Source organism: Mixophyes fleayi, chromosome 2 (assembly GCF_038048845.1).
Source record: "Mixophyes fleayi isolate aMixFle1 chromosome 2, aMixFle1.hap1, whole genome shotgun sequence".
NCBI classification, from domain to species: Eukaryota; Metazoa; Chordata; class Amphibia; order Anura; family Limnodynastidae; genus Mixophyes; species Mixophyes fleayi.
The window spans coordinates 315,986,699-316,013,747 of NC_134403.1; the positions used below are offsets into that span (position 1 = coordinate 315,986,699).

Here is a 27,049-nt window from a genome sequence, read left to right on the forward strand (position 1 = left end):
TTTAATCATTCACATTAGTCACGGCCCTTGTGTAGTTTAAAGGCTATATAAAAAACACACAGACACTTGGGTCAATTTTGATAGAAGTCAACTAACCTAAGAATAGGATTTAGGACTGGAGGTAACCCAGGAAACATAGGGATAACATACAAATTCCCCACTGGTAGTGCCTGGACATTATGGCATGATGATGCAGGCTAGTAGAAGAGTTCTGTTCAGTTACATAGCAAGATCATGTTCTATTACACAAGGGCTCAATCCAGTCACCATGTTAACAAGAAAATGTCCCCAAGTGGCCAGTCTACAGGGGGCGCTGATGAGACAGACTGGCATTGAATCAAAAATAATCAGTTGCATTCTGATTGGCCACTGGACTGTCACACACAGAACATTACTGTGGAGTTTAATCTCATGAGAAAGACATGAAAAAAAGTCTTATTTCAGACTGAGCACCACAATAGCAGACATGAAAAACTCAGACTCTTCTCCTACTGCCTTCATTGTACAGCTATCAAATTCCATTCCCTTACAATTTCCATAACACCACTTCTAAATTTCCACTTCATCCACAGACATAGAGGGGGGAATTCAATTCCCCCCGAAGTACAGCCGCGTTATAGATATTACAGTTATTACGGTAATATTAACCTGGCTTTCTGCTCGCAGCTCAGGAAGCTGCGAGCAAAAAGCCGGCGTTAGAATTACCGTAATAACGTTAATTACGCGCACTATTACCGTAATAACGGTAATAGTTTTAGCGCGGCGGTACTTCGGGGGGAATTGAATTCCCCCCAGAGATAGAGAGTTAAAAATATAAAATGTTACAAATCACCTTTTCATATTAATACCCAAGACACAGGCAAACTGCAAAGGGCTGAGGGATGACTGTACTTCTGATTATCTTGTAGATGTAGAGAAAAGGAAGACCCCAGTGTGTGGGTTTGTCACTCCTTTGGATGGAACAGAAGCTGATGATCACCGTAAACCAGAGGTAATAAAGGCACAAAAATCCCACAATTCTCTACACAAAAAATGAGCTAAAAGCAAATCCAAGTATTACACATCTGTCATGTTTTTTTATTGATATGGTTGATTTCATGTTTTATTCAGTTCATACAGGCGAGTAGAAACATAAAGAGGACAAATAAAAATGAATAGTCCATTTACTCATTTACTGTAAATGTTCCACTTCAATTATGTTTTAGTTTAGGATTTTTATAACTGACCAAGTATTTTCTACTCATGATTCTTTTATTGGTATCACTGAGGCTCTTGTGTAATTGGTACCAGTCGTGGTGCTTGGACAATCGCACCATATATCTGTTTTTGTATTTGTTTGCTTTTCTTGTTAGTATTTAGTATGTTTAGTATGTTTACAGATACAGGAAGACTTAGGAGTTGTATTGTGGTAACTAATACCACTTTCCTGTGTGGTCTTCAGGCCGTGGTGCTGGAGGGTAATTACTGGAAGCGACGAATAGAAGTGGTAATGAAGGAATATAACAAGTGGAGAATTTATTACAAGAAACGCGTAAGTAACATACTTTTACATTTAAGCTTTTCTTTATATTGATGGTAATTGTTCATTAAAACCTGTCTGCTTTGTCTCCTATTGGTTTTTTTTTTAGTTTTTTTTTAAATACTTGCAGAGTTGGCCTTGAACTCATAAGGGTCATGTCACAAGAAAGGTTTTCCTGCTGCAAATTTTCCTCCAGGAAAAAACAATGATCACTTTAAAGATTTAAATTCCTATTGAAATTAATATGATAAAAGAAAAGCAGGTATACCACAGGTTTTCGCATGATAGAAAACCATTTATATATATATACATATATACATTTTGGAATGCAATGTGAACACAATTTCCATTTGAATATGGATATAAGTACGATCTAGCTATACTGTACTTGCCATATGCAAACAGACAGAAAAACACTGCAGGATACACACAATGCATATGTGCAATATAAAGACCCATCAGAATGCAAAATAAATTAAATACATTAACAACTCTTAATAGTATAATCATTAATAAAAATACATTTAAAAAAAAAAAGTAGTTTTTTTACATGAACTACATATAAATCATTATATTCTTAATGCTTACTATACATAAAATGCATTTTTACAGTTTCTCTTAAGTGCAAACACATGTTCTAGCATGCATGTATGACCGTCCTCACTATCACTCAGCACTTACACTTGACCTGTAGCTGGTGCAGGTGATGCAGCTGAAAAAACACCTATCTGAGAGAGGCCCTAAGCTTGAATCGGACAAATGTGAGTGTGCTCCACCTCGACACGCCTTTACTGTACATTGGCTACGTCTGTCCACCCCTTGCCTCCACCGTTCCGCCCTTCAAATCGTAGGCTTACAGAATTGTCATGTGCGTTTGCACTTGAATTGCATGCACTTGTATTCACTGGCGTAAAGTCTGTGTGTGAGCATGAGCAGAACAATGTCACACAAGATACGACAGGCAACTGGACCTACGTCCAAAGATGGATCAGGCCCTGTATGTCTGACAATTAAATGGTGTCACATGATTATTTGGGGCCAATTAAAGACAGTCTATGATTCAAATACTTAAATACAGTAATTTAACAAGATTAAAGTAGATCTAATCTAACATTCAACTTGAAAATATATATAATCTAGGGCACAAATATTTAATTTTACAAATGAACTCAATTCTATATTGGTGACATGATTTAGGTAGAGATAGCAATTGTATATAATATCATTGAAATACCTATAAAATTAAAAATATGTAACAGCCCTTCCCTGACACTGCTCCTCGCCTTCATAAATACACACACAAAACACACAATCAAATTTGGTATATTGTTTGCAAATGACTCTTGTGTACTTGATTATTACTACTGACTAGATTTTATATATATATATATATATATATATATATATATATATATATATATATATATATATATATGTATATATATATATATATATATATATATTCTTTTGTTTGGTTTGTTTAGTTTTGGGGGGGTAGGGGCAGTTACCATTTATAACGGCCTTTGCTATTCGTTATTGACTCGATTTTCTGGCCATTCGTTTTATTTGCACTTAGTGTTAAATTAATAGGAATATACTAATTAATTTAAATGTAACTGAGATGCCACCTAAAAAAGAAAAAGGCTGCTGTGGGAATAACTGCACAGCAAGAAGCAGCAAAAAGGTGAAGGGCGGAACGAGATAAAGCCCGACGACAAACTATAACTGATGACTAAGGAGAACGCAAACTTAATCGTCATCGCCTTGAACATCTGACTCCTCAGAAAATTGCCCGTCACAGAAAAAACAATTGATGAGTGAACAGGACAGAGGTAATATCACGTCAACGACTACAAAGTCAGTGAATAAAATGGGATGCCATTCTTGATGTCAGTAACTTTGTTGAACCAAATATTAATACTCATAACTGTGGTTCCGTGAACAGTATTTGTGAATTTTGCCACGCTAAGCATTTTGCGGATGAACAGCTATCTGACAAACTCTTAAGCAATGCTGTCACAAGGGTAAAGTCAAATTTGGTGCAAAAGGGTCCAACAGAAATAAACCAATTCAAGGGCTGAATCCTAAACAGTCGTAAGTAGAAAAATCTTACTCTAAGTTCGGTGCAGCTGGAAAGTTGATCTGCGAGAGCCCAGCAGGCCTGAGGCAGGTTCAGTGTATCCCGGAGTGAGGTCAGACTCTGGAACAGGTCTTTGAAGCCAGAGATACCAAGACCAGACTGGAACAATCAATATGCAGGGTGAGATCAGGGCAGGCAGCACAAGTTTAGAAATCAGACAGTGGATAAATGCAGGCATAGGTCAGGGCAGGCAACAAAACATCAGTGGTTAATGCAGGCAAAGGTCTGGGTAAGCAGAGAAACGTCAATGGTCAGATTCAGGCGGGATCAGGGATAATAACAGGTCCAGAAACGAGCTTGACAAGAATCTGCAAATTCACAGAATTCAGCTACTTACAGGACACAGCACTTATAAAAGGCAGTGAATGCCTAAGCTAGCTCCAGTATATAGAGCCAGTCCTTCCATCAGACAATCCCTAGGCAATCACATTACCGCAACCCAAAATAGCCGCCCGCCTGCTCTGAAGTTTTCCTGTCCATCTATGAACAAGAAGAGAATGAGGTGAGGTGAGGTGCACCTGCATCCACAGAGTGTCACAGAATCACAGACCTACTTGCTATTCGAAGTAAAAATATATAAAAAATTCTATACAATATAGCCATTTAAGCTCAAATAGAAAGAAAACACAACATTTTAGAGTTTACTTTTAACCCTGAGCTACTAAATCAAACTTTGAATTCAATTTAACAACTTGGCAGTTATGAAATACATACGATGGTGGTCTAAGTTCCAGTTCTTGTCACATGTCACATTTGCCCTCCATACCTCCTCCGCATAACACATATGGCCCTTACCCTCCCACCACATCCCATATAACTCTCACCCTCCCGAAGGAGAGTAGGAGTTGTATGTGATGAGAGGAGAGGGGTGTGGGAGCTAATGTGGCAAAGGAAAATATGACATACATATGCCCCGCACCCTCCCGTCCCTGTCCCTTCCTACCTGCTGCTGTGCCCAGTGCAGGTGATTATTTATTTTTGCAGAATTTCCAATGTAAGTAGTGTAAGGTCAGAGCGACATTTATTTCAGATTTGCTGCAACTTGGCTCACAAGTTTCATCATCTTTACAGAAAATAGGCTGTAATGTGATTCTAAAACCTTTTGGGATCCTCTGGGCCTATTCGGACAGTTTTTTAACCCTTAGTAGGATCACTTTCTCTGTAGATGAGTAAAGATTGCTGTATACTCCAATATATACTAAACTGCGGGTTTGAAAAAGTGGAGCTGTTGCCTATAGCAACCAATCAGATTCTAGCTGTCATTTTGTAGAATGCACTAAATAAATGAAAGCTAGAATCTGATTGGTTGCCATAGGCAACATCTCCACTTTTTCAAACCCGCAGTTTAGTAAATCTAGCCCTAAGTCTTTAAACAACATTTTTGCCGTCAAGAAAGCAAATAATCTGTTCTGACTTTTTTAAAAAAATCTGCATTCAGTGTAATAGGCTAGTAGGAAAACAGCTGAAGAAAAAGTACTTCATAGAAGTTTGTTCTTTATCCGGCACCATCAGGCAATTAAACTGCTACTCAGAAACTGGTCATATGGGGGCTGATTAATTAAGGGGCATCAATGCCGATAAGTTCAGTATTTTGCATAAAATCGATCTGCGCATGGCCGAAACGGGACTATACACCAGTGAAAACAGCAGAAGTTCGATTCATCTTTAAGCACAAAGGACCCTTACAACAGACTAGGATTTCAGTAGTGCAACAGGGAGGGCAATTGGCGTATGCACTTAGTCAGTGTACAGTAATGGCGTGCCAAGCTCATGCGCACACAGCAACATCCAATTCAAGCCTTGGCATCTCGTGTTTTTCTGTCGTATCACTTGCACCGGCTACAGGGCAGGTGTAAGTCCCTATTGATATGATGGCGGTCGCGTATGTATGCTAGAACATGTGTTTGCAACCAGCAGCAACTGTAAAAACATGTTATACAGTAGACATTAAAAACATAGATATATTGCATGTAGAAAAAAAAACAACACATTTTTATAACTATTTTGTCAGTAGCGAATATATTATTCCCAGGTGACAATCATTCAATACTTTTTTTTTTTCCTCTGCGTTCTGCTGGAACTTAATATTCCACACATATATATTGGACGTATCCTGCAGTGCAATGTGTCTGTCAAAGCAGAGCGCACTTAGACCCGTATTCAACAAGAGACATTTCTTTAGAAGTGCTTGTAGTTGAATACGGACATATTTTTCCCCGCAATTTAAATGTATGGTAGCATAAGAGTACCGAACCCACCAATACATGTTACCTCAAGAAAAACATATATAATTTATATAGGATACCTCAGGACAATCCATGTAAGGATCCTCAATACATAAAAATATATAAGAGTTGTAACTTTTTTTTGCCATTAATCTGCAGACGAGGGCTGGCAAGTGTTAGCTTGAGGGCCAAGACTTGACTCAGCAGCCTATTAGGAGCATTTTAAAGGGAAAAAAATGAAGGTGGCCCAGTAAGCCAGCCCAAGGTAGCCCACCATGGGACCGGCCCAGGGGGCAGATGCCCCCAGTGGCGCACGCAGGGGGGGTTTCTGAGTCTCTAGAAACCCCCCCTGCGCTAAGTCGCCTCTGTCCTATACAGCAGCCGCGGCGCTGTCAAAGAAGCGTCCGCGACGGTGTACAGCACCGCTGCAGACGCTTCTTAGACAGCGCCGCGGCTGCTGTATAGGACAGCGCTGGCGAAACGGAGCAGCTCTCTCTCGGGTGTTTTTTTTGTTTGTTTTTTTTGGGTCGGCGGGGAGAAACACCCCCCCCCCCCCGGGGAATCCTCCGTGCGCCCCTGGCCTACAGCCGAGCCTGTCCTTGTTAATCTGTGATTCTTGGATTGCTTTCTTGAGGCTATGACAATGTATGCCTATTATGGATTTTGGCCACTAGATGGAGCTCTATAGATCTGCAAGAAATTATCAAAATTAGTACATTTCAAATATGTTATATTATTCTACATCTAAATAAACAGTAAACTAATAATTGTGACTTTACGCTTTACCTTCATCTAGCTTGCTGGCATACAATAGCAAAAGAAAGCAGTCTATATTGCATTTCTATTATGACTTATGCTTTGATATTGCTTAAAATTACCCTATCTCATTGTCTATATTTGACATCTTGAGGGTGAGCTCACGAGTACCTGTGATTTTAAATTATATATTATGTTAGTAAAACTGAAAATAGTTCATTTAATTTTATTAATTTACTAAAAATATAATGTTTCAACACCGCCAACATACTTTGTATGTATATAATGTACAGGGTGATTCAAAAGTCGCAGTACACCCTTTTATTTCAAAAACTCTACAGGAATTGGGCCGATTGGCCGATTTCAAGATGGCGCCCATGTTTGGTACATACCGTAAAAGATAGACCACGTCACCCATACCTTACTGGAGTATTCAGGTTTCCCAATTTCCTGTAGAGTTTTTGAAATAAAAGGGTGTACTGCGACTTTTGAATCACCCTGTACTTATTTGCCAATGTATTTTTCTTACAGCTGCGAAAACTTCACCAGGATGGGAAACCATTTCAAGAGCAAAAGGTTAGTATCATGAAATAGTAAGCACATAATCATTTTTCTCCAATCATCCCCACCCCCCTCCTATCCGAAAAGGAATATGCTGTACACTGTGTTCTTGGACTTCCAATATAATCTTTTTTCTGGGGTATTTTATGCCAGTACTGGAATAGGTATCTCCTGAGCCTGAATCTGGAAATTTAATTCATATGATTATTTCTGATTAATAACTTGTTTATTCATTTATCACCCCAACAATGAGTAGTTTATATAATGTATAATAGGAGCCTTGCATGCCTAAAGTCAATATTACTTTTTGGGGAATGTAAGATTTTTTGTTTGTGTCTAATGGGCCTGTAATAACTTTATTGCAGTGCTGGGTATGGGTAAAATGTATGGGGTGCTGGGTAAAAAAACACAAAATATTGCTGTTTCCAATAATGTTTAATTGTGCCCCTGCATGAAGGTATGTATAGTCCTATATATCCATATGTGTATCGTTTCCAACAGAACCTATCGCTGCCCAGTTGTCATTATCAATAGTGTAATCTTCTGCTTAATTAACAACTATTACAGCCAATAACAGCTGTTGTAAAGGGAGGATGGAGAGCTGTCCAAAAGGGTTACACTTGGACCTCTGACAGGACATAGTTGTGGTGTTGGAGGCTGGACTGGAAGGAAGAGGAGTGAGATATCAGGATTGGGTTGTTGGGCACAAGGCTGTTACTGTATTCTGCCTCATTATCAGACCTTACCACCTGGTGTACTTAGTGTAATTGAGACCTTTTCTAATGGCTGTGGACCCAGAGCACAGAAAGGGAGGCCGCTTTGCTTAGGCTCCCCTATACTACCTGACTGTGGCAACCTGATGGAAATGTATGGCCTTAGTTCACCCTTTTCTCTATTACATTTTTTTGAAGTGACGTTTAATTTTGTATGCATAGGTTTACAATTCATACATTCTAATAGCTAATAATAGTTGAGCAATTTTCACATTTTCATTTATTTTAAGAATGAACAAAAACATATTTAATAAATGATTGAAAGAGCATCTTAAAAGTCATGGAATCTGTAGTGGTCTGTGCAAGAGTAGCAATTGCTGTATCTCATTTTCTGTGCATAGGGAGCCCCCTCCTGGAGAGGTAATGAAATGTTTGCTGCATGCACCTTGTTGGAAGAAGTACGTGGACAAGAGGAGGATATGCTGTATGATCTAGATTACTTCTTAACTGACATCTCTGACACTCTGTTCACCACAACTCACGGTCTACCTCCTCCTCATCAATATTCAGATTTTGGTATGTACTACTTTTGTCTTTGTGTTTTGTACCTATTTCCTTGCACTATATGCATCTAAAGGAACCCTACTTTATGTAAGAGGTGAATATTTATACGCAGGCATCATAGGGATCCTATGCATGTAAGTGCATTTACATAAGCTAATAATAATTGCTAATAACTGACTTAAAGTTGTTGACAACAGAGAACAATAGCATGCACTCAGCTTTACAGAAAAAATTCTGCTAGGAAATGGGAACTTTTATATTTATATTTGTAAATCTTGTTAGTAGCTCTTTTATATTAAGGTAACTTGTATTTTAGGTTTAGTGGTCCTTTTGTTAACACTATTAATGTTTATGTTAACAATGGCGGCAATAATTCTGACCTCTACATTTTGCAGTCACAGCTATTTATTCCTGGGAAAACAAGAGTAGAGCCATGGCTAGCATCATACTTTCCACTTTCCTACCTCCCTTATTTAGTTAGGACAATCATTTTATGAGTCTTAGAAAAAGCAAACCCTGGTTACATACACCTAGTATAAGGCTGGGTACACACTACAGGAAATTTCAAATCATTAACGATTTTACCAAGGACTGAAAGTCACAATCAGTCTGCTGATTCATGTGTGCACACTATGCATGTTTTACAAGTTTTCAGACCTGTGCTCTTCATTTGTCATAACCATTAGCTGAAAAGATGGTGACTCTGTAAACTCTATGGAGATCTGCCTACACTGCTGGTCATGAGAGTGTACACACTGCAGAATTGGAACGAAATTGGTCCATTGTTGAACGAGATCAAATCAAACGATACAATGTGCTTTGGAACGATAATCGTTCATCGTTGGTTCGTACACACTAATGTGATATCTAGCCAAACGGTCATTTATCCTATGATTGGCACGATAATCAGGTGAAAAACCCTAATCGTTTAAAGTGTACACACAGTGACGTAAGCTATTCCTTGAACTAAACCAGCGTTATTGAGAGTGATGTCACTGAAACACTTCGTGGGCTGACTGAAGGCAGTCACCGATTTTCTGATAAAAATGGGAACTTCATTATAAATCAAGCACATTTTTTCAAACCTTTTGTTTGCTTTTTAAGACATAAATTGCAGTCTTCAACGGTTATGCTTGATTTATTATAACATTGACCGCTTTAAGTTTGAATAGGGTGAGTACGTTTTTGTAATCAATCACCATCTCCCATCCATCCATTATGTCTCCAGTTTTACAATGGATAGCACAACCTGAAGCTAATCAGAATGCTTATCGTGGCACAAAGTATTTCAGGAACTTAGTTTGCTAATCTTGTAGGAAGCAGTGATCTCTCCACTCATGTGCTTATCTTAGTGAGGATAGGGCTGCATGTAGCAGAGGCAGTGTAAATATGTGAGGAGGCTGTAGACTGAGAATTAGATAGTGGGAGTAACAGGTTCTCCCAACAGCACACTGTGATGTGAGGCTCCTATCAAACCAGTGCCGTGAGATTGTGGTGTCAAGCGCACCTCTATATGAAACAAAGTTAATGCATCCAACTTGTTTTATTTGGAGCCTCCATCACTCTTAATACCTATAATTTGTTTGTGCTATACGCCATTTCAGACTTGTGCAGATTTTGCCCCTATCCCTATAATTTGTCCTTTATTCTATGTTGATCTGATTTCTATTACAGATTATGTTGGGAATGCAGATATGATCCAGCCAGAGTTGGCAACATTACAACCTAGTCTCGATGACTTCATGGACATATCAGGTACACTGTGGTTTCTTTTGTTTATTATCGCTTCAACCTCTAGGTCAGTGGTTCCCAAACTTTTGCAGTTTGCGGCACCCTTAGAGTCTCCAAATTTTTTCAAGGCACCCTTCCAAATATTATTGAGCAGTCCTGTTTTAGAAGTAGTTGGGTCAAAAAATTGTAATAAGTATTTAGGTCAGGACAGAAATACTTATTTAGTTGTATGCAAAAATGCCCCCTCTGCATCCAGACACTCTGCCCTCAGGCACTCTGCCACCTCTGCATCCAGACACACTGCCCCCTCTGCATCCAGACACACTGCCCCCTCCTCTGCTCTCTGTCATGCTGTCCCCCCTCCTCTGCCCTCTTACGCTGCCCCCCCTCCTCTGCCCTCTCTCACGCTGTCCCCTCCTCTGCCCTCTGTCACGCTGTCCCCCTCCACTGCCCCTCTCACGCTGTGTCCCCCTCCACTGCCCTCTCTCAATCTGTGTCCCCCTCCACTGCCCTCTCTCAATCTGTGTGCCCCTCCACTGCCCCTCTCACGCTGTGTCCCCCTCCACTGCCCCTCTCACGCTGTGTCCCCCTCCACTGGCCCTCTCACGCTGTCCTCCTCCACTGCCCTTCTCAGGCTGTGTCCCCCTCCACTGCCCCACTCACGCTGTGTCCCCCTCCACTGCCCCACTCACGCTGTGTCCCCCTCCACTGCCCCTCTCACGCTGTGTCCCCCTCCACTGCCCTCTCTCAATCTGTGTCCCCCTCCACTGCCCTCTCTCAATCTGTGTGCCCCTCCACTGCCCCTCTCACGCTGTGTCCCCCTCCACTGCCCCTCTCACGCTGTGTCCCCCTCCACTGGCCCTCTCACGCTGTCCTCCTCCACTGCCCCACTCACGCTGTGTCCCCCTCCACTGCCCCTCTCACGCTGTGTCCCCCTCCACTGCCCCTCTCATGCTGTGTCCCCCTCCACTGCCCCTCTCACGCTGTGTCCCCCTCCACTGCCCCTCTCACGCTGTGTCCTCCTCCACTGCCCCTCTCACGCTGTGTCCTCCTCCACTGCCCCTCTCACGCTGTGTCCTCCTCCACTGCCCCTCTCACGCTGTGTCCTCCTCCACTGCCCCTCTCACGCTGTGTCCTCCTCCACTGCCCCTCTCACGCTGTGTCCCCCTCCACTGCCCCTCTCACGCTGTGCCCCTCCTCTGCCCCCCTCCTCTGCCCCGCTGTGCCTCTCCTCTGCCCCGCTGTCACCCTCCTCTGCCCCTCTGCCCTCTGTCACCATCCTCTGCCCTCTGTCACCATCCTCTGCTCTCTGTCCCCCCTTCTCTGCCCCGCTGTCCCCCCTTCTCTGCCCGCTGTCACCATCCTCTGCTCTCTGTCCCCCCTTCTCTGCACCGCTGTCACCATCCTCTGCTCTCTGTCCCCCCTTCTCTGCCCGCTGTCACCATCCTCTGCTCTCTGTCCCCCCTTCTCTGCACCGCTGTCACCATCCTCTGCTCTCTGTCCCCCCTTCTCTGCCCCGCGCCAGCCATAAAAAACAGAAAGAACACGGAAACTTACCAATCCGCCGGGGCGCCGGGACCCAGCAGCCTCCTCTCTCCCGCAGCAGCTTGTTACTGACGTCGATATTCAGTGACAGCTGCGGGAGAGAGGAGGCTGCTGGGTCCCGGCTCCCGGCGGATTGGTAAGTTTCTGTGTTCTTTCTGTTTTTTATGGCTGGCCCGCGGCACCCCAGTGACAGCGCCGCGGCACCCCTGGGAGCCGCGGCGCACAGTTTGGGAACCGCCGCTCTAGGTTAAATGGAAGTAAATGCTGTGAAAAGGTCATGTTGTCATAGCTAAGATTTTGAAAAGTTCTTGGTGACATGGAAACGTACAGTACTCCCGGGTGTGTCAGCAGTGAGTGTGACAGCCACTAGTGTCAATAGTAATTTTGCAAAAACAACATAAATAAATTGTTTACATACAGTATGTATATGTTTGTGTATGTATAAAGTAATATTATTGCTTTATTATAAATTTGGCAGTTGGTATGTTGCAAATATCTTTAAAGGAACATATGACATTTATCCTTTGTAACATGACAGAACGCTAAATGCATATGACTATTAAACTATTGGATGTATACTCAGTAAGTCTTTAATGTAGTACTGCTGCATTAAATATGTGATTTGTTCTATATATTCCTGAGCTGATAATCAGTGTCTGATTTAAAATCGCTAATTGCAGTTTGTCATGCACATCTTTGGTGCAGTAAATAATGTATTGTATGGGATGGTTTTTAGTACATGAAAGTTAATTCAGCTTCATTCAGGGGCCTCCCGGTCACCAGATCTTAATCCAATCAATCATCTGTGAAATGAAATGGAGCAACTTACCTAGAATTAAGATCCAAATAAGTTTGAACAACTATGGGATACATAGGAGTCGTCAAGGACCTGCATCACCATTGCAACATGTTATTAAGTCTATTCACTGTCTAATTCTGACTACAGGCTAATTGAGATTGTTCCGAGAGCAGATATGGCAGCAAATCACTTTGAAGTGGATGTACCTTACAGAGTTGCAATTCAGTGTATAAAAATCCATTAAAGTTGTGAGCTGCTCACTTATTGCTGGATTGCTGGTCTGCTCTTCTGCCAGCCTACACTAGTTGATCTAAGTAAACTGCCCTATTGGAATCTCCTGACATTCTTTAAAATCTCTCTAGGTTACAATAAAATATATAACAACAAAAGCTGCAAATAAAAATGAAAAAAATTAGAAAAATGAAGATAAAATCCCACTTTATTATTTTGTGCCTATGTGTTTTTCACTTAAAAGAGAAATCTTGTTGCCAATGAGCTAAGTGCATCACACATTTAAGAAAATTGCTCTGGTTATTGACACTCAGGGCCTATGACTATATTTCTCCTCTTCTGTTAATGAGTATACAAAATGTAAAGCTCATTTTGATGGCTAGCATACAAAGCAGAGACTACTCTCATGGCTAGTGTACAAAGCAGACTATAATCTGGTGGCTAGTGTGCAAAACTGACCTTGTTGGGTGGCTAGTGTATAAAACACACCCCAATGTAGTGGCTTATATACTAGAGAAACCCTAAATCTGGTTGCTAGTATATAAAACAAACTTCCAATCCAGTAGCCGGTGTATAATGCAAGATCTACTTTCATAATATAGTCACCCAAGGGGTCTTGAGTTGGATACAAATTGTGTTTTTGGCATTTTCGGAACTAGTACTTTGTTCGCTTGCACAGAATTAAAAAACATATTAAGTGCTGAAAACGCAATTTGCTTCTAGTCACTGGTGGTCTGGCCCACTTGCTTTTACCAAGTAGTTGAGGGGCCTGGAAAGCTGCCAGGAGGTCACTGTTTAACTCAGCGGTGTTCCGCTGCTTTGCAGGGGCGGTCTACTCTCAGTGGCGGCCAACCTAGGTACTCAGCTTAGGACTCTGGTGATACAGAATTTGTGCAGGCAATGCTGTGGGTTGACTTAAAGCTGTATTGAGACAGATATGATCGACCCTTGAGGCTCTGCACAAGGTTACTAGGTAGTTGGTCGAGTATCGCTTTCAGAAAAGCCTCCAAACCTGAGACCGATTCAGCTTTGTTAAGAATTAGTTTGAGTTGGACACCTGGACTCCACAGGTAGATAGATGTAATACACAGCAGTCCAGGTGATTGGCCAGGTCTTTTCCGCACCACACAGCTAACAGTTCTCAGTAGTGCCTGCAGGCCTTATACTCTGCTAACAGTGCAAGGCTTGGTGTGAGACTGGAAATATGTGGTTAGTTGCAACCAGTGTCTGCTTATGCGGCAGATGCTGCAGTTTTTGAAGTCATTGGAGATAAGATTAAGTATAACACTGGATGTGAGCTGATTATTTGCCTGCGTTCTCCATTTTGGCTGACAAGCCACGCCTCCCTGGGCCAACTGTACTCAACATACTTGTGGCACCTTATCTTTGGTACCAGCTGCTGGGAGCTGGTACTCTGCCTGTCGTCGATGGTTGCGCGGTACCTGTATCCGCGAGCTGCCTGTAGCTATTAATTGATGCGATGGCTGTATCCATGAGCATGTATCTCTGCCAACAATTGTTATTCCATTGCCTCCGGGCAGGACCATCTGTACCTTCTGTTTCATGTCATTGCATGTTCTTTCATTTGTATCACAAACCCTTAATGTACAGTGAGTACTACAATGGCGCTTTATAAGGAATGAGAATAATAATTTGATAATCAGATGAAACCCTGTTTAAGTGTTAACTGAAATGCTTGCAAAAAAAGGAAAATGTTTATAGGTATCCTCTATGTTCACTTACATCTTATGAAATGACTGTCACAGTAATAGTCACATCACAGACAACACACAGCTCTTCTTGTCTTATATTAAAAAAAAAATCTAATTTGGGATTAAACTAATGCTCAAAGAAAGAGGATATGAGGAGGACGTGGAAGTATTTAAGGAGAAGAAGAAATGATTGTCGCCTCCCTGCAAGACACCCCCCTCCCAGCCACCCTTCTTCTGTTGGATCTTTTCCATTTTAAACCAGGCTGATGCAATTAGATCAACTCTTACATCGTCTCTACATTGCTTCACATTGCACTCATGAGAAGGATGTAACAGTCATTCAAGGACTCTGTGAAGGCAAACACTGGTAAACTAGTGCATTTGTTGAGTGAAGCTTCTTGTTCTTTACTTTTAATTTCTTTGATGAGAATGCAGCTCATCAATTTGCTAGTGACCAGTACCTCCAGGATATTGGGCATGCCTCACGAATAAGATCCTAAAATGATAAAGTGCCTTAATGATGTCATTGATTCCTAGTGAACTGATTGGTGCAGCTACAACATGATTACCTGCACTCTATGTACATAGTAGCTTTTTAGCAGTTCATTAGAAAACGTAAAATGCAATGCTTCATTTTAAAGTATATAATATTTCTATTATTATTATTATTATTATTGACGTTGTCATGGACTTAAGTGTAGCAACTATCTATTTTCTATCTATTTGTCAATGATATTGTCCAGTTTTTGTGAACAGCTTTTCCTTGGACTATGAGAATTAGAAGCAGAATCTGCGTATCTGTAATGCTTCTTTAAGTACGTCTACTAATCTTTCAAGCGCATTTCAAGGTTCAGGACCACTTCATGGTCTTTGGAAATACACCTATTCTTTAAGACTGCTTTTATTACATATTTTTGTGTGGTTGAAGGCTTTTATTAAATCTGTTGAAGCACGACTTCAAGAGCACTTTCCTGCAGATGAGCTACTAGATGGTGCTAAGTACATCCCACTGTATGTATTGCAACCAACCTCGATCTTCACAACCTCAGAAGTGGCAGAGAATCCAAGTCCTTATATGGGGATGGAATGGCTTTCTGCCCTCTGGCACAGCAGGGAAAGACTCTGTAAATGCACCCTCTCTACCCATTTATCTCATTTAAATAGTTCTATCTCACAAATTAAATATTATTTACGCACTTCAGCACTAATATTCACCCTCAATCCCTCTCATTTCTCTCATCGACCAATGCAGACTTTTGCATCGTTACAGACATCACCATGTTGGAGTCCAAACCATTTCCATGTCTTAAAATGAACATTCTAATGCAGCACTTGAAATATTAAACATCTCTAGTGGAAAAGCTAATTAACCCTCATAATCCTAATTAACTCATCATAGCATTTCCCCAAAGTCATCTCAGATTGTTGAATGTATGATTTCTGCGATTGGAGCTTCCACATTATAGGTCATGGCAACCTAAAACAGGACAATTCTCCCACAAGATTAATGACAACAGCAGCACCACCAGGTTTCCAAAGTGAAGCTAAACCATGAATCAGGAGAGTGATGCTGCTGTAGTCCCCAAGGCCCACACACTGCTATGAAGAGAGCACAGAGGGGTCCTCTTCTGAGTATGCATGGTCTGACACATGCTCCCGCTGTGCATGCACCGCTCAGTTGGGGACTCTGCTCATTGCAGAGCAGAGAAGGGGGCCTATGGGAATACTGTGAAGCCTTGTGGTCAGGGGATGCGGGGGCCTCGGAGGGGGGGGTACTTGACTCCGCTGGGCCCCCCTATCCTCCAGGCTCTCTAGAGGCACTCAGAGTAGGTCTACCAGCGACTGAATCCCAGTTAAGTAATCTTTTGGGACTGGGTCTTATTTCACTGAAAATTGTATTTTCAGTTTTTCGTGGAATTATACTCTACAGCTGTCTTACGGGCTGGTATAAATGTTCATCGTATTTATGCTTCATTCATGGTATTCATCCCAGGTACTGACATGAGCATTGTTCAGTCTGCCCCAGTGAAACGTCCAGTGACACCATCAGACTGTAGGAAGTACTGCAGCTTTTATGAGAGACCTTTGGTTGGCTCTGAATGGTCACATGGGATTAGTGTCTCAGGATCTTCCGAAAAAGTCAAAATAAACAATGCCAAATTTTTATTGCAGAAAATTTCAGACAAAAACATGGAGGGACACAGTTGTATAGCTTATTTTATGAACAATGATATATGTGCTAATAATTGTGCATTATAATCAGGGTTTTACTCGATTATTATTATATTATTTTATATATACTTTATTATAAAAGGAGCATATTTTACATATAAGGCAGCAATAGAGAGAGACCAAACAACCCCTTACACCTAAAAAAAATACACTATTGTCCCAACTTCATGACAATTCAGGGATCTGCTGTAAGAGGTATGTGAGGAACAAATTAGAAACTAAAGTGAAGAGGGAGATATGGACAAATGTATTGTACAATGTTCTGCTAACAGTAACTCCCGGGGGAACTTCTGATACCTAGCCTGGGTACAGAAAGAGCAAGAACACACCTATAATGGGGACCATGGAGACATAATCTGCTGGTGCTGGTAGAGTTGGGTATATAGAATGACGTGGCTTCAGATGACTTTAATTTACTGATGTCTGCATGTACTCCTGCAACATTTAGCAAATACATTGCTTCCTTCTTCAGGCTTCGTTCTGTGATCTTTATCTCATCAGATACCATTGTTTATTATATCCAAAGGCAACATAATTCTAATAAGCAAAACCTCTGCATTGTGATATGAAGATATAGCTGAATAGCACAGGTAGAAGCCAGAAATATAAGGCAATTAATCAGTTAAAAGTCACAAGTTGGAAAATGCAAGCCAAACCCCTATTACAATCTGTCATGGTATGGGAGCTATATATGTATAGTTGCTTATACTACAGGTCACTTTCTTATTTTACATCAGTTTATATTTTAAGCTTAATGACTTCTAAATCAGCTTTTAAACCCACGCAAACACTTTGAAATACTTTTTTATCTTCACCACCTACAACCAGACACTAGTGGGGAAGTGGTCAGCCCACGAAGGACAGCTAGCAGCATAGTGTAGTATATAAAGAATGCAGTGTGTGTATAAAGAGTACACAGTCTTGACCTGCTCCTTAGATTGGGCAGAACAGTCACCAAAAATGGGGATTGTCCCACTAGAACCAGAACATTTGACAAACTGTCCTACCTGCTCTTGTCATTTTCACCACCTGTGGCTGCTGGTTTCTTTAGTTGCGGCTTGTCTGGATCCTGGAATGTTGGGGGCCCTATTTGGAAAAAAAATAAGTACATTTAGAAAATTCCAACCAGCCCCAACATTAAATCAATAGAACCCACAATTAATACTTAGGCCTTCCTCCAGCCCCAACATTAAAGTAATAGTATTCCCATTTAATAAATAAACCTATTTCCCTCACTCCAAACAGCCCCAGCAATAAATTAATAGCATTTACGTATAATAAATATACCTATTTCCCGCAACCATCACAGCCATTAAATAATTCATATTCACATTTAATAAATAGACCTCATGCTCCTCAAACCCAGCCCCACATTCAATTAATAGCCTCTAAAGCACCCTATCTTAAATTAATAGTCCCCACTATAAAATTAAATTGCCCCACCATCACCCCACAAACAAAATAGCACCTATTAATTAGCCACCACCTATACATTATATTGCCACAAGCCTGCTTTGCCATCACACACACATTACTATGCCCCTTCATCACCATGCTGTGCCCTCTTATGACCACACTGTGCCCTCCATGCTGCTTTTGCTCCCCCCTTCTCCTGGACCCCCTTAATCACACTCTGCCATGCTGCCTTTGCTTCCTTTCACAGTCTGCCACGCTGCCTTTGTCCCCCTTCTTCCTCTGCCATGCTGCCTTTGTCCCCCTTCTTCCTCTGCCATGCTGCCTTTGTCCCCCTTCTTCCTCTGCCATGCTGCCTTTGTCCCCCTTCTTCCTCTGCCATGCTGCCTTTGTCCCCCTTCTTCCTCTGCCATGCTGCCTTTGTCCCCCTTTTTCCTCTGCCATGCTGCCTTTGTCCCCCTTCTTCCTCTGCCATGCTGCCTTTGTCCCCCTTTTTCCTCTGCCATGCTGCCTTTGCTCCCCTGTGCTTCTGTTCCTTGACTTACCTTTTTCTATTGGCTTCTTTCTTCTCTTTTTTCTTCTCTTCCTGTCTTCCGTCTTCTTGCCGACTCCTCTCTGTGTCGCTCCTCACTGAAAGTCGGGAGTGATGACGTTACGCTCGACATCCAGTGCGAACGGAGGAGGAGGGAGGAGGGGCGCTGGCGGCGCGATCACGTGAGTATTTTTTTACTTTTAAAGGTACCCGTTCCCCCACCAACGAAGAGGGGAGCCATCAGGGTTTGCGCCTACCGGGGCATACCGCAACTCCCCGGCGGGCCAGGCCGACCCTGCATGGGTCTATTATTAAAACATTATAATGGTGGTGGCTATTGGGCCACAAACCTCCTTTTGGTCTTAAAGTCATAAGGATTTTGGTTATAGTTATTGGATGTTCATGTATATTTTGCAAACACCTTATGAAGAGGTCACTCCTGTATTGTGAGTCTCTGGTTGTCTGGCTGCACTTTAGGTATTTAAGGTGAAAGCAGGATTTAGAGATCTGTTTGAGACCTATGTAGAGTTCATAAGAAGTTCCTCAGGCTTTGGGTATACACAGACCCTCATTACATCGCCAGTGATTCAGTGTAAAAAGAAATGAGGAACCACCTGCAGTAAAAGAGACAGATTCAGACGGGTCAAAGTAAGTGTGACACTGGCCAAGAGAGAGTAACAGAGGGAGGAAGATAGAGAGAGAACCGAAGACAGAAACGAAAGGGAAAAGGATTGAAAACTATTGTCTCGCTGTGAGAGATGGCTGAGCTGCAGAACTGGTCTCTAGATCTCACTACTGGGGTTACAGGTACACCAATGCCTTTACAAAATTATCATGTATGTGTGTATGACGTATTTACTTAGTGACTATAGTGATGACCAATTAAATTAAATTATGCACTTTTGGCTGTCAAATTACCTCTCCAATTAGATTTATTCTTTTTAGTTTAGCTTCTTACAAACCCTAAAGTGCAATTGTATTATGTAATCGTCCTGTGAGTGTATATATGTTATATGTGTGTGTATGTGTGTATGTGTATATATATATATATATATATATATATATATATATATATATATATATATATATATATATATATATATTTGTATATTCTGTGCACAAGCGCCACAAAGGCGTGACTATTTATCTATTTATTTGTAGTATTTTGTGTGTTTTCTGCAGCGTTGACATTTTACAGGGTTCTTTCTAAGATAATTATTATGGATGGAATTTATAGAATGTTGTATGTTTTAAACTATTCATACATACTACTTTATTTAAAGGGTAAACTAATGACACTCTCGTAGATGTAGTCGGGAAAGTGAAAAATATACCCAGTGTACATACACTAAAGCTATTAGTCTGTACAATTTATGGACACAATTTGTTTCTTATTTAAATTCTGAAGCCCTTTCTCTAACATTGTATTGTAAATACTATAAAAATCTATCTTAAAAGAGGCCTAAAACTCAATACCACCACTTAAGACTTCAGATACGATTGTATGTACTGTTATGGCATAGATACACATTTTAGCTGTCATGATGGCACATACTAACAATTTGTGTCAAGTCTGTATATTTCTTAACACTTATAAATCAAGTCTTCCTTATCTGTAGTGTGGTGTACATCTAAGACATGGTTTGTCTTACTGTCTCACGCATACAACATTTCTAATGTACAGCTTCAACTTATGTCTCAACATTTTAGGAGGCCAATGAGGACAATGAGGACATGAGAGACACTTGGGGGCATTATTTTAGGAATAACACGGCCTGTGCACTATTACCGCCAGTATGATAAAAGTGCACAGTATTACCGTTAGTACGGTAATTTTAACGCTGGTTTTTGCTCACATCTCTCGGGTTAGTGAGTAAAAATCTTGGTTAAAATTACCATATTAAAGGTAATGGTACTAGCGCCACGTTAATCCTAGTCTAACGTGGCCGAATTGAATCGCGGACCCTTAGAGGCATATTCAGCTAGCGCAGCTGCGCACTTTTTCCAGTACTACGGTACCTCACCATCGCAGATTTCTTCTTATACCCCTATGGAGGGGCGAAGAAAAGTCAGCGATGTTACATCACTGCGGAGTGCCTTCGCGACCGTCCTGGATTTACTCCACAGCTAGTTGATTATGTCCCTTACTGCAAACATTATTGTTTTACATATGTTCATTGACACAATATCATAAAACACAGTTTCATATATATTGATCTGGTATGAAATGACCACAACACATTCAATACAGTTGGGAAGTGCCGAGCAAAAAGCATACTCCCGTGATCAATCTCTTATTTCAAATATGTTTATTCTTGATAAGTTCCTAAAACATATACATATTTATTGGTGAATATCAGTGACGCTGTAAAAAAAAAAATCAACTTAACATTTTAGTTTTATTGGCCCTTTTACAGAATTAACCTCTTATAACCCTAAGCTCATGTGATTTATTGTATTTCTCAACTTGTGTGCTGTGACATTAAAAGAAAAGTTACTACGCCCTTTCGTAAAAAAAAAAAAAATGCTAGTTTTAGTGCTTGGTAAAAAAATTAAAACATGTAAAAATTATCTAATTTTCGAAATTACATATTTTATCTAGTTTATTTTATTACTTTTTTCAAAACAAACTCAAAAGAACAAATCATAACATAAAATATCTAAAAAAATACAGCAATTGGCAATTACATCTGCACTGATATTTGTGATGACGATACACTATAATATAATATGTCAAGGGCAAAAGCATTCTATCACTTTGACATGTAATTTGACACTTTGTAAATAAGAGATCTTTAAATATTTACTATTGTCCTAGGGTGGTCTCAGGCGGGTGCTTTCTGTGACCGCCATATAACTGATCCAGGACCTTGGCATTTATCACCCCACGTTGCAGGCAGTGTAAATGCCAGGTGCCCTCCACAGTGCAGCAGATACACTCTATGAACATACCGTTCCAGAACATATCAGCTGTATTGTAGCAGGAGCCCAGTGTTTATGTGCAGGCATAAGGAGAGGATAAACACAGAGGTCTCCAGATACATTTCAGTTTGAATCTGGGTGGAATGACGTTCTGCCTAAATAGTATTTGCCATACGTATATATACATAGAACAGACTGCAGTATATGCACATGAGTAAATACAATCAAAGGACATATCACTATCAGGGCCGGATTAACGGAACGGAGGCCCCTGGGCTAAGGGGGCCCCCATTCCCCCGTGAGGCCCCCCTCGTTAGCAGACTGGACCCCCTGTTAGCTGACCGCCCCCCCCCCCCAAGCGCTTACCTTCTCCTGTCACTGCAGTCCTCCTTCCGCGGCGCGCTGTAAGCTGCTTACTGAGGAGATCTCGTGACACTCTCGCGAGATTTCCTCAGTAAGGAGATTACTGAGCGCCGGAGAAGGAGGATTGCAGTGACAGAGCTCAGCATTGATCGGGCCGGGGGCGCCCCCGCCCCCATCCCGATCAGTAATTCTGCTGAGCTCTGTCAAGGGCCCCCTGGATGCCCGAGGCCCCTGGGCTGTAGCCCAGTTAGACCTCGGGTTAATCCGGCCCTGATCACTATGCACAAAACTTATTTGTTCCTAAATGAAAATAGGAACTCTTAATAGCATAATCATTTATATAAATATTTATTTTCATATCTAAAATATATACATAATTTTTTCTACGTAAATAAAGATGATATCAATGTAATTTAATTTAATAGTATATCTTGGTTGCATACAGTTGTCCTGCTACTGGCACACATATGTATTATGTTTAAGTCACAGGCAGGGCTGGACTGGCCATCCGGCACTTCTGGCAAATGTCAGAAGGGCCAATGGCTAGATGGGCCGGCCTGACTCTTCTTGGCTTCCTGGTGGCTGGTTCCTCCAGGGGGGGGTCATGAGTGTGAGAGAGCCAGGAGGTAGGGGATGCAGGGTGAGGGGTGAGAGAGCCAGTGGGGTAGGGAAGCTGGTAAAAGGGTGAGAGAGCCTACGGAGTGCTGGGAGAGGGGTGAGAGATCCAGAGGGAAGGGGGTGCTGGGATAGGGGTGAGAGATCCAGGGGGAAGGGGGTGCTGGGAGAGGGGGTGAGAGAGCCTGGGGGAAGGGGGTGCAGAGAGAGGGGTGAGAGAGCCAGCGGAGTAGGGGGTGCTGGGAGAGGGGTGAGAGAGCCAGTGGGGTAGGGGGTGCTGGGAGAGAGGGTGAGAGAACCTGAGGGGAAGGGGGTGCTGGGAGAGGGGTGAGAGAGCCAGCGGGGTAGGGGGTGCAGGGAGAGGGGTGAGAGAGCCTGGGGGGAAGGGGGTGCAGAGAGAGGGGTGAAAGAGCCAGCGGAGTAGGTGGTGCTGGGAGAGGGGTAAGAGAGCCAGCGGGTAAGGGGTGCTGGGAGAGGGGGTGAGAGAGCCTGGGGGGAAGGGGGAAGGGGAGAGGGGTGAGAGAACCAGCGGGGTAGGGGGTGCTGTGAGAGAGCCAGCTGGGAGAGGGGTGAGAGAGCCAGTGGCGTAGGGGGTGCTGGGAGAGGTGTGAGAGAGCCAGCGGGGTAGGGGGTGCTGGGAGAGAGGTGAGAGAACCAGCAGGGTAGGGGGTGCTGGGAGAGGGGGTGAGAGAACCTGAGGGGAAGGGGGTGCTGGGAGAGGGGTGAGAGAGCCAGCGGGGTAGGGGGTGCAGGGAGAGGGGTGAGAGAGGCTGGGGGGAAGGGGGTGCAGAGAGAGGGGTGAGAGAGCCAGCGGAGTAGGGGGTGCTGGGAGAGGGGTGAGAGAGCCAGCGGGTAAGGGGTGCTGGGAGAGGGGGTGAGAGAGCCTGGGGGGTAGGGGGTGCTGGGAGAGGTGTGAGAGAACCAGCGGGGTAGGGGGTGCTGGGAGAGGGGTGAGAGAACCAGCGGGGTAGGGGGTGCTGGGAGAGAGGTGAGAGAGCCAGCTGGGTAGGGGGTGAGGGGTGAGAGAGCCAGCGGAGTAGGGGGTGCTGGGAGAGGGGTGAGAGAGCCAGCAGGGTAGGGGGTGCTTGGAGAGGGATGAGAGAGCTAGCGGAGTAGGGGTGCTGGGAGAGGGGTGAGAGAGCCAGTGGCGTAGGGGGTGCTGGCAGAGGGGTGAGAGAGCCAGCGGAGCAGGGGGTGCTGGGAGAGGGGTTAGAGAGCCAGCGGGGTAGGGGGTGCTGGGAGAGAGTTGAGAGAGCCAGCGGGGTAGGAGAAATAAATACCCCCCCCCCACACACACACACACACACTCACGCTACATCATATTGTACTGCACCAGTAACGCGCACTGCGCCAGCATCAGTGTGCAAAAATATAGTGCATGGGGCCCACAACTCGTGGGCCTGTGTGCTTTAAATGCCAGGGCTGATTTTTAGTCCCAGTCCGGCCCTGGTCACAGGCTATGCCGTGTCATCGTTATCAGTAGGCATTTACACCTGCCCTGTGGGAAGCGCAGAAGACATGGCTAAAAACACACACGTTTACGACAAACACAAGACTTGAATCGGCTGCATCTACATCAGAATGCCCTTACTGTACATGGGCTATGTTAATCTGCCCCTTCCCTACCCTGTTTCGCCTCTCGTGTCAGTAGCGTACGGACATGAGTTGCATGTGGTTGCGTTCATTGGCGTAATGTCCATTTCCGCGCAAGCTATTTCACGAAAGATATGCTACACAAATGGTCGTCCATTCAAACATGAATCAGGCCCAGAATACCTGGGCAGTTGTGTGCAGAAAGCAGATATTTCACACCACGCTTTTAGGTAAAATAACATACTATAGGAGTGGTTTAATGTCACAGTTTTATATTACTGTTCAGTGGATCATATAGGAGTCCGTAAGGGAAGTAGTTGAGAAGTGTTCAGCCTCTGAAGTTATATACAGACTCTGTTATGAGCTGTACTTCATTAGTGAACTGTTGGTATAAGCTGGGTTATTATTACAAAGCAGTAGCCTTTGAAAAGAGAGGTTCTCAAACATGGATGAGAATGTCACATCTTCCTAGGTTATTTCCAAATGTACTAATTTATTCCATTCACAAATTATTGTAAAATGTATAAAAATCACTGTGAGCTGCTAAGAGTGGATATAACTTTTATCATTTATTAGCCTTTTAGGCTCGGTGGCATTCTAAATGGTTTATGCCTTTGTGATGTTTCCCTGTACTTGGTCTACTTAAGCTGGCCACAATGTGGTTTTTCAATATTTTCATCTTCCTAGTAACTTTCCATTAGTGGTCGGGTGTGAGATGATTGGTTATTTGTAGTGAAATGATCTTGTCACTGAACTTTTACAATTTTCCCTGTGTTTGCTACAATTGTTCTCTGATCTGCATTTTGTTTAGATTGTTTAAACTAGGGATGAGCGCGCTCGGATTTCTGAAATCCGAGCCCACCCGAACGTTGCGGATCCGAGTCGGATCCGAGACAGATCCGGGTATTGGCGCCAAATTCAAAAGTGAAACTGAGGCTCTGACTCATAATCCCGTTGTCGGATCTCGCGATACTCGGATCCTATAAATTCCCCGCTAGTCGCCGCCATCTTCACTCGGGCATTGATCAGGGTAGAGGGAGGGTGTGTTAGGTGGTCCTCTGTGCTGTTTAGTTCTGTGCTGTTTAGTTCTGTGCTGTTTAGTTCTGTGCTGTTTAGTGCTGTGCTGTGCTGTGCTGTTTAGTGCTGTGCTGTGCTGTGCTGTGCTGTGTTCTGCAGTATCAGTCCAGTGGTGCTGTGTGCTGTGCTCTGTCCTTCTGAGGTCAGTGGTGCTGCTGGGTCCTGTGCTGTGTCCTGTTCAGTCCAGTGGTGCTGTGTCCTGTGCTCTGTGCTTCTAAGGGCATAGTTATTTCCCCAATATTCCCCTGTGTTTAAAAAAATAAAAAAAAGTTTTTTTAAAAAATACCAAAAACTACTTTAATATTTTTTAATTACCACAAAATTTTCACAACCAATCCTGCAGTATAAGCCCATTGGTACTGCAATATTACCAAGTTCACACATTCAGCAGTAAAAGTCCAGTGGTACTGCAATATTACAAAGTTTACACATTCTGCAGTATCAGTCCAGTGGTGCTGTGTCCTGTGCTCTGTCCTGCTGAGTTCCGTAGTGCTGCTGGGTCCTGTGCCGTGTCCTGTTCAGTCCAGTGGTGCTGTGTCCTGTGCTCTGTGCTTCTAAGGGCATAGTTATTTCCCCATTATTCCCAAGTTTTTAAAAAATAAAAAAAAAGTAAAAAATAATAAAAAATTTAAAAAAAAAAAAAATATATAATAATTATAACCAAATTTGCAAAACCAATCCAGCATTATAAGTCCATTGGTACTGCAATATTACCAAGTTCACACATTCTGCAGTATCAGTCCAGTGGTGCTGTGTCCTGTGCTCTGTCCTGCTGAGTTCCGTAGTGCTGCTGGGTCCTGTGCCGTGTCCTGTTCAGTCCAGTGGTGCTGTGTCCTGTGCTCTGTGCTTCTAAGGGCATAGTTATTTCCCCACTATTCCCAAGTTTTTTAAAAATAAAAAAAAAGTAAAAAAAAATAAAAAATAAAAAAAAAAAAAAATATATAATAATTATAACCAAATTTGCAAAACCAATCCAGCAGTATAAGTCCATTGGTACTGCAATATTACCAAGTTCACACATTCTGCAGTATCTTGTGCTACATATAATGGAGACCAAAAATTTGGAGGATAAAGTAGGGAAAGATCAAGACCCACTTCCTCCTAATGCTGAAGCTGCTGCCACTAGTCATGACATAGACGATGAAATGCCATCAACGTCGTCTTCCAAGCCCGATGCCCAATCTCGTAGTACCGGGCATGTAAAATCCAAAAAGCCCAAGTTAAGAAAAAGTAGCAAAAAGAGAAACTTAAAATCATCTGAGGAGAAACGTAAAGTTGCCAATATGCCATTTACGACACGGAGTGGCAAGGAACGGCTTAGGCCCTGGCCCGTGTTCATGACTAGTGGTTCAGCTTCACCCACGGATCTTAGCCCTCCTCCTCCTCCCCCCCCCTACAAAAAATTGAAGAGAGTTATGCTGTCAGCAACAAAACAGCAAACAACTCTGCCTTCTAAAGAGAAATTATCACAAATCCACAAGGCGAGTCCAAGGATGTTGGTGGTTGTCAAGCCTGACCTTCCCATCACTGTACGGGAAGAGGTGGCTCGGGAGGAGGCTATTGATGATGTAGCTGGCGCTGTGGAGGAACTTGATGATGAGGATGGTGATGTGGTTATTGTAAATGAGGCACCAGGGGGGGAAACAGCTGATGTCCATGGGATGAAAAAGCCCATCGTCATGCCTGGTCAGAAGACCAAAAAATGCACCTCTTCGGTCTGGAGTTATTTTTATCCAAATCCAGACAACCAATGTATGGCCATATGTAGCTTATGTAAAGCTCAAATAAGCAGGGGTAAGGATCTTG

At 42.7% G+C, this 27,049-nt stretch overlaps 1 protein-coding gene across 6 annotated transcripts in view; it reads left to right on the forward strand.

Annotated features, from left to right (window-relative positions):
• The window catches only part of MLXIPL (MLX interacting protein like), a 102,945-nt gene that overhangs the window by 43,366 nt on the left and 32,530 nt on the right, over nt 1–27,049 (forward strand). For all 6 annotated transcript variants that reach the window (XM_075196649.1, XM_075196650.1, XM_075196653.1 and 3 more), the window contains exons 3-7: nt 909–991; nt 1,442–1,531; nt 7,172–7,216; nt 8,316–8,490; nt 10,153–10,233. In XM_075196649.1, the coding sequence (XP_075052750.1) occupies nt 909–991; nt 1,442–1,531; nt 7,172–7,216; nt 8,316–8,490; nt 10,153–10,233 (474 nt within the window). The remainder of the gene's footprint in view (nt 1–908; nt 992–1,441; nt 1,532–7,171; nt 7,217–8,315; nt 8,491–10,152; nt 10,234–27,049) is intronic.